The sequence below is a fragment of the Bubalus bubalis genome, chromosome 11 (genome assembly GCF_019923935.1).
Source record: "Bubalus bubalis isolate 160015118507 breed Murrah chromosome 11, NDDB_SH_1, whole genome shotgun sequence".
Lineage (NCBI taxonomy): Eukaryota > Metazoa > Chordata > Mammalia > Artiodactyla > Bovidae > Bubalus > Bubalus bubalis.
Window position 1 is genome coordinate 17930383 of NC_059167.1, and position 10697 is coordinate 17941079.

At 42.3% G+C, this 10697-nt stretch overlaps 1 protein-coding gene across 8 annotated transcripts in view; it reads left to right on the forward strand.

Moving 5' to 3' along the window:
- Positions 1-10643, forward strand: part of ENTPD5 (ectonucleoside triphosphate diphosphohydrolase 5 (inactive)) — a 35820-nt gene extending 25177 nt beyond the window's left edge. For 7 of the 8 annotated variants that reach the window (XM_025295222.3, XM_025295217.3, XM_025295219.3 and 4 more), the window contains 5 exons: positions 943-1044; positions 1735-1878; positions 2604-2660; positions 3375-3490; positions 6707-10643. In XM_025295222.3, coding sequence (XP_025151007.1) covers positions 943-1044; positions 1735-1878; positions 2604-2660; positions 3375-3490; positions 6707-6793 — 506 coding nt within the window. In that variant the 3' untranslated portion in view covers positions 6794-10643. The remainder of the gene's footprint in view (positions 1-942; positions 1045-1734; positions 1879-2603; positions 2661-3374; positions 3491-6706) is intronic. The other variant, XM_025295227.3, reaches the window with a different exon arrangement.
- Positions 10644-10697: the final 54 nt, after the last annotated feature.

Here is a 10697-nt window from a genome sequence, read left to right on the forward strand (position 1 = left end):
GGGGTGTGGTGAGAGCGACACCAGTCCTCAGCTTGCCTTTTCCCTGCCTTGGCAGTGATTCTGTGGCAGAAGGGGTTATGCTGAAGTAGGAGGCGTATGTTGTATAATGGACATAATAATGGCAAATTCCTTTTCTACTTTATGAGTTCAGATATTTTTATAGATATATTATTCACCATTTCCAGCATGAAATCTGTTGGTATAGGGGTCTATGGCCAGAAGGCTGAAGCATCTGCAGTAATTAAAACTCAAGGAGTAAATTTGGCAGGAGCTCGCTCAGGCCCTTAAGTTTTATGTGGGAGGTGCAGGCAGCAGTCCACTTACCAGATAGAATAACCGAACAGCTCCATTCCTCTCTTCACAGGCAGAAAAGGGGTCAAAAGTTCAGCTTTTGGGGTCAGACAGAACCAGGTTCAGTACCAATCTTGTGATCTGGGGCCAGTTAGCTAAACTTCTTGTGCCCCTTTTCTTCACCTTAAAAGAGATTTTGCATTTAATTCAATCTGTATGGCATGTGGTTCACAGTAAGCTATTGTTGTGATGATGACTTGACATTTCAGAGTTTACATTTTCAGGTGTATTAAGTCTTACAACAACCAATGAGAAGAGTAGATCAGTATTTTTCCCCCTTTTTTAGAAATGAGGGAACTTTATTCCATTATAGGTTTTAGATTTAATATATGATGAAAGCCAACAACCCCTCTGCCAAATAAATATAAGCATGAAAATTTGCCTGGAGTTTCAGGGGGCTCACCAAGCCCATCTGTGAACCCTGAGAGTAAGAATTCATATCATAAGAAGCAGTCACGGAACTAATTCCATATGATTTTAAGGCCCAGCCACCTTGATAATACCTTTTAACCTTACTGGCTTCTTGTTTGGCTTTCTTTCTCTCTCTCCCTCACACCCTTGCCTCTTACTTTGTGGTCTGGTTTCTTCCAGGAATTGATGGACATACTTTCCGAAGTGCCTGTCTGCCGAGATGGTTGGAAGCAGAGTGGATCTTTGGGGGCGTGAAATACCAGTACGGTGGCAATCAAGAAGGCAAGTGGTATTTTTTCCACTGGTTGAAATTACGTTTATAGTAGAAGTCTGGAAAAGTCCCATGGGAAACTTCTTCCAGAGCTCAAGAGAAGAGAAGCTTGTCTTTTGCAGGAACTAATTCCAAGGAGATGTTGGTGTGCCTCCAGGAGTAGTGTATCATGACAGAGAACACGGCAGCTGTCACTCTCTCTGCAGCTCTTTCCCTGCCCAAGTGTTGTGGATCCATTAGAAACCTCTTAGCTGGCATCTAACTTATTAAGGGTCTCAGCTCTCTGCAGGGTGAAACTGTCTCAGATTCAATTAATGCTTAGCTATTTCAGTTAGAGAATTGAGGCGATAAAACAGTAATTGATCTTTGGTATTATAAAAGGCATAGACATTCAACTCAAGGGAGCAACTTAATTTTTCCAGTGAAGGAAGCAGGTGAGCCTCTGCATACTTATCATAACTACCGTGAAACGCAGTGCTGGGCGGCACCTCGAGGTGGGCCCTGGCTTCTTTGGTGAACGCAGGTTAGGGAGGGAGCTCCGTGGAGAAGCAGGTACCAGTTTTCCAGAGGGATGAAGCCGCAGAAGTTTGCTCATCTTTGTCTGTAAGCGCTTTGTCCCGAGCCTCAGTGCGCCTTGGTCCTCCTCCTGTTCCTCCCTCAGCAGCTTGCCTCTCACTTTCCCTCCTTGCCCTTTGCCCCAGCAGGAGAGGTGGGCTTTGAGCCCTGCTATGCCGAAGTGCTGAGGGTGGTGCAAGGAAAACTTCATCAACCAGATGAGGTCCAGAGAGGCTCCTTCTACGCTTTCTCTTACTACTATGACCGAGCCGTGGACACAGACATGATTGGTGAGTTCACGCCAGGTGTCAGTGCAGGGGAGAGCTGGGCAAGCCTGTGGTGGGGAAGGGAGGGGACAAAGGAGTATTTGTAGTGCTTTGTTGAGCTGCTCACCCTGCTTTGCTCACAAGTCACTCAAGTGGGAGAGTATGGTTTAGAATCTTTTGAGACTAGAAGGTAGCCTAAACCAGTATACATGAAGTATATCCTAAACAAGTATACATGAAGTCTTTTTTTTTCTTTTTTTTACATCTTAATGGAGGTATAATTGACATAAAATAAAACACACATATTTCAAGTATATGATTGGGTAAGTTTTGACACGTGTAAACACCCACGAAACGATCACCAAATTCAAGATAATGAATATACTCATCACCCCATCCTCTCTCCGCTTTATAACTGTTTTTCTTATCATAATAGTAACACATTTTGTTTAGCTGTGAGAATGTATATATGTGATCAGTCATGGCCTGAGATATGAATTAATTTTTTATTTTCTACTGTATTTAATGGCCCCTTTTTAATGGGCCAGTTTTTTAGCTGTAATTAAGCATACAAACAGATTATAAATAAAATAAATGGCATAGATTATATTGTAGGCATATGTCATGTTTGTTTATCTCATTTTTAATATTGGAAATTTTTTACTTTTTCATTATTATAAATATCACTAGGATAAATTTTCTTATGCTTCCTGGAAGGCCTTTTGAGTTCAACTGCTGTTCTGTTTCAGATTATGAAAAAGGGGGTGTTTTAAAAGTTGAAGATTTTGAGAGAAAAGCAAGGGAAGGTAAGTGTCAGTGGAAATCACTGAAGGCAAGCCCGTGAAGCTGTGCCTGCCAACACCAGTGACCTTAAGGTCACCTGATGCCAGCAGAAAGCCGCTCAGCAGGCTGGTTTCCTATCTTTGCCAGCAGTTAAAAGCATTAAGTGGCAAAGAAAAAAATGAGAATACAAGAGTTTGGACAAATGGTGAAAACCTTTTCTTCTTACTACATTTCTTTCTTCCTTTTTTAAAAGAAGTTGAAATAGTGTTATCAGTGGTAATAAAACTAACCATCAGAATATACGAGAAATAGTTGCAGAGGCTTCCTTGAAGGAGTCCATAGTAAATGCAAATAACTGATCTCATCCAGAGGCCGTGAAATAGGACTAACTGGTATTTCCCTGTCTTCTGGGTCTCAGCATTAACACTGTATAAGGGACTTAGTTGAATTAAGCCCCAACATTAGGTCATAGAAATACATGTCATAGCAAATGAACTAGGTAGGGCCCATGCACCTTTGAGTATATGAGATGTCACGTCAGAAATGTGCAGGTTCTTGATGAGCTGGGGTCCTGCAGAGGCTGTGACTGCTCAGTTCTAGCCCCTGAGACTCCCAAGCATCCAGGAGAGGAAGAATGAGGATTCTGCTGTGCTTATTCTCAGTCTGTATTTAGAGAAAGTCATGCCTCTCCGATGGCTGCAGACTTGGCATTGCACTTTTCTTTCTCTCACTGCCAGTGTGTGATAACCTGGAAAACTTCACCTCAGGCAGTCCCTTCCTGTGCATGGATCTCAGTTACATCACAGCCTTGCTGAAGGACGGCTTTGGCTTTGCAAGCAGCACCGTCTTACAGGTAAGAGAGAGGACACTAGTGCCACGTAACAGTCCTCTCACGCCGCAGCTGGGGAGAAAGAGTTAAAAACTTGTTTAGTAATCAGAGTGGCTGCAGGTGGAATTTGGAGATAATTTCATTCAGGCTATGGACAAGGCAGTGTGCAAGGCACCATGAATATGGGAAATCAGCTCGATGCAGTAGCAGCTTCTAAGTACAGTTGACCCTTGAATAAAACAGGCTGAATAACATGGATTCTTTTCAATAGTAAGTATTAGAGTACTACACAATCTGTAGTTCGTTGCATCCACAGATATGGAGGGCTGACTGTACAGTTATATGCAGGTTTTTGACCACACAGGGGATGGCACTTATAACCCCCTGTAGTTCAAGGGTCGACTCTATATTACCAGGCAAGCTATCCCAGAGGTCATAGAGCAGAGTGGTTTGTGGCCAAGTTAAGATGCCCAAGTCACATGGTTTATTAAATCAATTTCAAAAGTCAGAGTGAGAAGCAAGGGGAACACACAGATGGGGTGCAGCAGTGCTGTACTTCCTGAATTCTGGGCTCATATGTCCTGCCTGTCTTTGCTGCTGACAATGTGGTTTCAAGTACTGTAGGTAAAGTGTGGTCAAGGGAGCACAAGGACAAAGGGTGCCTGGGGCAAAGCTGCTCTTTTTGAAGGGGCACCGGCCAGTGGCATCAGCTTGCTCATTAGTCCATTTGATGATTTTGTTTGGCAGAGGACATGAGGGACCTCTGCCAAAGGGTATCACCAGTGAGTGGCTTACTAAGACCTCAGGAGTATTGAATGCCTTACGTAGTATGTTGTATGTATTTTGTGTGTGCCTCATATATTTAGTCGGAGAAGGCAATGGCACCCCACTCCAGTACTCTTGCCTGGAAAATGCCATGGAGGGAGGAGCCTGGTAGGTTGGAGTCCACGGGGTCACTAAGAGTCGGCACGACTGAGCAGCTTCACTTTGGCTTTTCACTTTCATGCATTAGAGAAGGAAATGGCAACCAACTCTAGTGTTCTTGCCTGGAGAATCCCAGGGATGGGGAAGCCTGGTGGGCTGCCGTCTATGGGGTCGCACAGAGTCGGACACAACTGAAGTGATTTAGCAGCAGCAGCAGCAGCATATATTTAGTGCCTCTTGAGTTTTGGGTCCCTCTTTGTCTTCCTTACTTAATCTGTAGTAGCTTGTTATCTATTCCAAACACATAAGTTTCATCCATCCCATATTTTTTTATATTCTGTACCATAACTGAGTAATTGCACATCTTAGTTACACAGATGATTAAGATGTAATCTTTGTCCTCAAATATTAATAGTATACAGGTCATTAGAGGGGATGTAACAGACATACAACTATGCCACAAGGCAACTTTGAATTTCAAGGTCAAGTACGTCGATTGTAGTTTGTGAAGTTCCCTTCTCTTGTGTCACTTCCCCTTCCTGTTTCTTCATTTCCAGATCAGTTTATAGTGCCTCATTTCTTATGTTATACAGATTTCATAAATTCATTTGTACACAGGTATTTGGATTTAATGTTGTTATACCTGCCGAGAATATTGGCATTTAAGGAGTTATTTGCCCATAGTCAGTAAAGCGTAGTGTTAAAAGCATGCCTCTGTTCTCCATCAGATCTGGGTTCAAGCTCTGGTTCTGCAAGCTTTCTAGCTCTGTAACCTTAGATGACTTACCTCCCCTCTCTTTTAAGTTCCTGATTCAAAACACGGGGGTCCTTAGAGTACCCATTTCTTAGGGCTGTTATGAAAACGGAGATCAAGTCCAGTGCCTGTCACATAGTAAGTTATTAATATTGTTAGTGTAGGCATTTCACACCAGTGGGAGGCTTGGGCTCATCCTAAGCCCGCAATACTAAGTTAACTACTACCTGTACTTAAGCATCAACAGTAACCAAATCATTTAAGGACAATTTTCTGCCATTTCCATTTCTGGCATCCTTTACGTCTTCATTTCAGTGGCAGCAGAATTTGCATCAGGGGTGGGCAGTTCCCAGTTCCAGAGATCGCTTCACTTTGGCATCGAGGTCCTGAGGACAGAGGGACATTTCAGGGTGGTGGGGCTAGGGGGTACTCCCAGTGTGACTTGGGTGTCACAGACTAAATCTCAAGATAATGATGCACATGCCATTCTCAGCTTTTGGCACATTGACTGTTGACTTAATTTTATTAAGTTAACACAGAAGTACTGTGTCATAAGAAGCTAGAAGATTAAAAGCAGTCCACTGATTTGCAAACCTGGGCATAGCATCTTTATAATAGCTTATGCAGAATTCCAGTAAAACTGATAAAAATGGAGTTATCTGGTTGAAGCAGAGGTAGGGGACCTGGAACACCACCATCTGCCTCCTTTCTCCTTTGAAGCACTTCTAAGGAACCTCTAGGATTCTGAAGAAACAATTTGATAAATGCTAATCTAATCCTGTTATGCAGTTGAGAAAATTAACTTTTGCCCAAAGTCACTGAACCAACTCAAGCACAATCTGGCCTACAATGCCTAAAATCCCTTGATTGGTTATTAACAAGTGCTTAAGAAGAGGAGGTTAATTACAAAGTATGAATTGAGAAGCTTAGTATGTTCTTTCCTACCCCTAAATCTACTGCTGCTCCTAAGTTGCTTCAGTCGCGTCCGACTCTGTGCGACCCCATAGATGGCAGCCCACCAGGCTCCCCTGTCCCTGGGATTCTCCAGGCAAGAACACTGGAGTGGGTTGCCATTTCCTCCTCCAATGCATGAAAGTGAAAAGTGAAAGTGAAGTCGCTCAGTTGTGTCCAACTCTTCACAACCCCATGGACTGCAGCCCATCAGGCTCCTCCGTCCATGGGATTTTCCAGGCAAGAGTATTGGAGTCGGGTGCCATTGCCTTCTCCGCTAAATCTACTAACTCCTGTTATATATTTAGTTTCAGGACTAGAGAGAGTTCAGAAGCCTATGTAGAAGATCCTTTTCAGAAGTCCTGAGTTGAGACCACTTCCTGGGCCAGAAGATTCAGGGATCAGATGGGCAGGTGTAGGTAGGGGCACTAGGCAGTGATGGGAGGGGAACTTGCAGGGAGGGTTGGGAGAAGCCTCCAGACACTGGCTACTCCCACTGCTGCCTTGGTTTGGCCATGTAGATGATCTGGGAAGATATTCTCTGCTTGTTATGCATGCTAGAGTTGAAAATGGAATAAAAATGTGAAGACTTTTTTTCTCCTTCCCAACAGCTCACGAAGAAAGTGAACAACATCGAGACCGGCTGGGCCTTGGGGGCCACCTTTCACCTGCTGCAGTCTCTGGGCATCTCCCACTAAGGCCACGCCATTCTTCTGAGGCCTGCATTTGCCAATATTTTTAAAGGGAGAACGAGAGAGGAGAGGATTCTGTTGTGTTCTGAGCTAGTCTGGGGGCCACCTGGACTGAAGCCCAGCAGCTGGTTTCACCAAGAGGAAGGGGCTTTTGTAGACAGATCTTGCCCTTGGGTCTCGAGATTGGGGTTTAATTAATTTTAATTAATCAATTGTGAACTGTTTCCTAACCACTCTTCATGCACAGCTGGTACCAGAATCTAAATCTTTGAGGTTTCTTGTGTATCAGAGAGCCAAAAGTAACAGCTTTGGAATTTAATCTTAGGGAACCCAGGGATGGAACCGTGGCAACCAAAGAAAAATCTCATTTCAGCCCTTTTAGTGCCTCATCCCTTTGAACATTTTAATTATCCTCTTAGATGTTAAACTGATGACAGTCCCATGACCTTTTGACACCGGTGTTTTTCCTACACTTTGCCCTGTCCCACCTTTACTTACACTCACCTGCCCTTACAGAAAAAGGTTTTGCCTTCCATGTGTAATTCAGAGAAAAACACCATATCTGAAGTTACACGATCCCACTTTGTGTTAGCGCCAACTCAGCCAGCTGAGAGCAGCCGTTCTAAATCTCAGCAGGATGGAGAGCAACTCCTCATTGGCCAGAAGTGGGACATCCAGTTAAGAGGACACGTTTTGGGAGGATGTGTCTGCCTTGTACAGACCACCTTTTAATCAACTTTTTATCAGTCAACCCTCGGATTAATGAACATATCCAATCGTATATAAGGAGTATGTGTGTGTTTCCTGTGCAAATACCTCCTCCTCCCCTTGTCTTTATATTGTCATCCTAAATTTGATTTCTTTGTATTTCTAATACAGCTATACCCTGGTTTCTGGTAAGAGGCCTGTGGGTGTGCTTTCCAAGGACCTAGATTTTGTAATAGCCCCTTTCAGCTTGCACTTTTAGTCTTCATAGCAGTGTCTCTTTCTGCCCTGCCCCCTAATCATTTCAGCTAGCATCCTCTACATAGCTGTCTAGTCCCAGGGTTTCTGATACCCTTCCTGGTGAGACCTAACATTTGACTTGGTTGGCCATCTTGGCCCACATCCATATAGTGGATGCTCACTTTGAATATTCAGCATTCGATTTTGTGAATTATTTCCCCTAAAGTCCATTATCTTGTTCTCTCCCACATGACCATCATTTGCTTGTCTACCCACTTGATTGTTCTTGGACTTGGAAGATCTTCCTGAAGTCTGGCTCTTTACCTCCAGCTTCCTTCCAGCAGAATTGTATCCCTACACACTTGTAGTTTCCACAGTAGACTCAGCTTTTTCACATCAATACACTCGGCCCTCACACCACTTCCTGGGGAACCTTATTTTTAAAGATAGTCCATTGAGTCAAGAAATATTTAATATCTGATATGTGCAGATAAGTCCATTGAGTCAAGAAATATTTAATATCTGATATGCACAAATAAGTCCAATGAGTCAAGAAATATTTAATATCTGATATGTGCAAATAACTAGGCAAATTTCTATATACTTATCCCCCCAAATTTGTTTTTTCAATTCTATGTGGCATTTTTTCATTCTTCACACTAATGTTTAATTATACTGAGGTCACCTTTATACCTATTCTCTTCCTCCAAAAATGCTAAAACAGAATGAAATAATAGAAACAGCTAAATAATGGAAATAATGGAAACAGCTAAAAAATGTAATCATCTTCTACCCATTGCAGTCCCTTAATGCTTCTAACTCGTTATCACTCACTTTCTGTTTAGGCATGTTCCCAGACAACTCATTCCACTTTGGGACTGCACTGATGTTAGAAAAAAAAATTCCCTCCTCCATAGTCTTACTTCTGCTCTAAACTCTCCTTCCATAGTCTTTTTGGGGCTTCCCTGGTGGCTCAGATGGTAAAGTGTCTGCCTGCAACGTGGGAGACCTGGGTTCCCCTGGGTCGGGAAGATCCCCTGGAGAAGGATATGGCAACCCACTCCAGTACTCTTGCCTGGAAAATTCCACAGACAGAGGAGCCTGATAGGCTACAGTCCATGGGGTTACAAAGAGTCAGATACAGTTGAGCGACTTCACTTTCACTTGCATAGTCTTTTGGTGTTTTGAAGAAAACACCTACATCCCTTACATTCTCTTTAACATACTACTTAACCTCTGGACGTTCCCATCTTGTCCAAAGAGAAGGCCATTAGAACCAGTCTTCATACACTAAATGCAAGATTAGGGACAGGGAATCCCCTGGTGGTCCAGTGGTTAGGACTCCATGCTCTCACTGCCGAGGGCCCAGGTTCAGTTCCTGGTTTGAGAACTGAAATCCCATAAATTTCACTGGGGGAGATCATTTCCCATTAGAAACCACGTTTTCCCAAGAGATAAGCTATGTTCACTAAAGACTCCTCCAGCTTGATGGATTCAGAGGAGTAAGATTTCCTGGTCTTTTATCACCACAGTTTATCTCTGGAACTTTTTTTATAAAGGCCACACATTGTTCAGCTGACTTCTTTAGTCATCCCAAATACTTTCAGAACTCTTGGGTAGACGCATTATAACTCCAGAAATGTAGCTACATATTTTCTGATAATCTTGATTAGAACATCTGGAGAATTAACCAGTTTATCCATTATAGGAACAATTTGGAATGAGAATTTTTATTTCTTACAAAAAAGTTTGTCTATTCTTTCTGCCGCTAGTATACTTTTTGGGCCTCTTACAAGAGGTCTTACAGGGTCTAATATTGGGGATTAGGTTTCCTTTCTGTAAATATGTTATATATTTCAAATACTTAGGACAAGGCCCGGCACATAGTGGATGTTGTATATGTGTGTGTGTGTGTGTGTGTTCAGCAAAACATCCTCTGTGGGTTATGGAGGTCTTTGCAAGGTGTGCCTTAAAATTCATGTCTTGCCTGATTTTGTTTGCGTACTTTTGTAGAGTCCATGTTCTTTTTACCTTTCCATTTTCTTATGAAAGAGGACCTTTCTCCCCTACAGTGACGTTTCTGGACTTTGCCAGTAATCACCAGCTTTTCCCAGAGCTGCCATCTTTCATTCTGGGCACATTTTTCCTGAGATTCCAGGAAGACTTGCAACATTCACGTTTTTACTCTAGAATCTTATAAATTTTCTGCATTTACCTGAAAAGCTCCCCTGTGGTAACACATTTCCCACTCCTTCAAAAATATTTCCCAAGAAAAGCTTACCTTGGGTCAAAAGCAGACCATTATCTTCTCCTTTCATCTTCAAATCAGACTTCTGAGCAAGATATTCTTTATGGCATACAAATCCAATGGATCCAAAAATCTCTTCGATAGGCATCTTGGGTACTTAACCTGCCCCCCGCCCAGGTCTGCCAGCAGTCTGCAATCAAACATGAACAAATTCTGCTGCTAATCAGATTCTTTTCTTTTGACCTGGTTTCTGAGGTCTTTTAACCTGTGCAATGAAATTATTTATTGTTTTATGACAGAATACAGTGGTGTCCCACAGAGGAGCCATCGATGAGAAATGGTGCTGTGATAAGGAAGTAATAACTAGCATTTTAAAACTTGGTTTCCTTTTAAGAAAGTCTAATATACCTATAATAAAGGTTAAAGCAATTTGTCTTATTCTGCATTCTAGCATTATTAATTTAAAAATAGCAGTTCTAACAAAAATGCATCAATTGACTTTCTGATTCTTGTCTATCAAAATAAACTGTATAAATTTACAACCAGCATTTTTTAAAAGTTGTATAAATCTTCTTTTTCAAAAAAATTGTTAACAAGTGAAAATGAATGAGATGGCACCTTAGCAATTTTTGTTTTAAGTAATAAAAATTTATTTTCAGCCAAGTCATAGTCTTCCTTTGGTTTTTTCCCCTTGGCTTGGTTGATATGCCCCCCTCA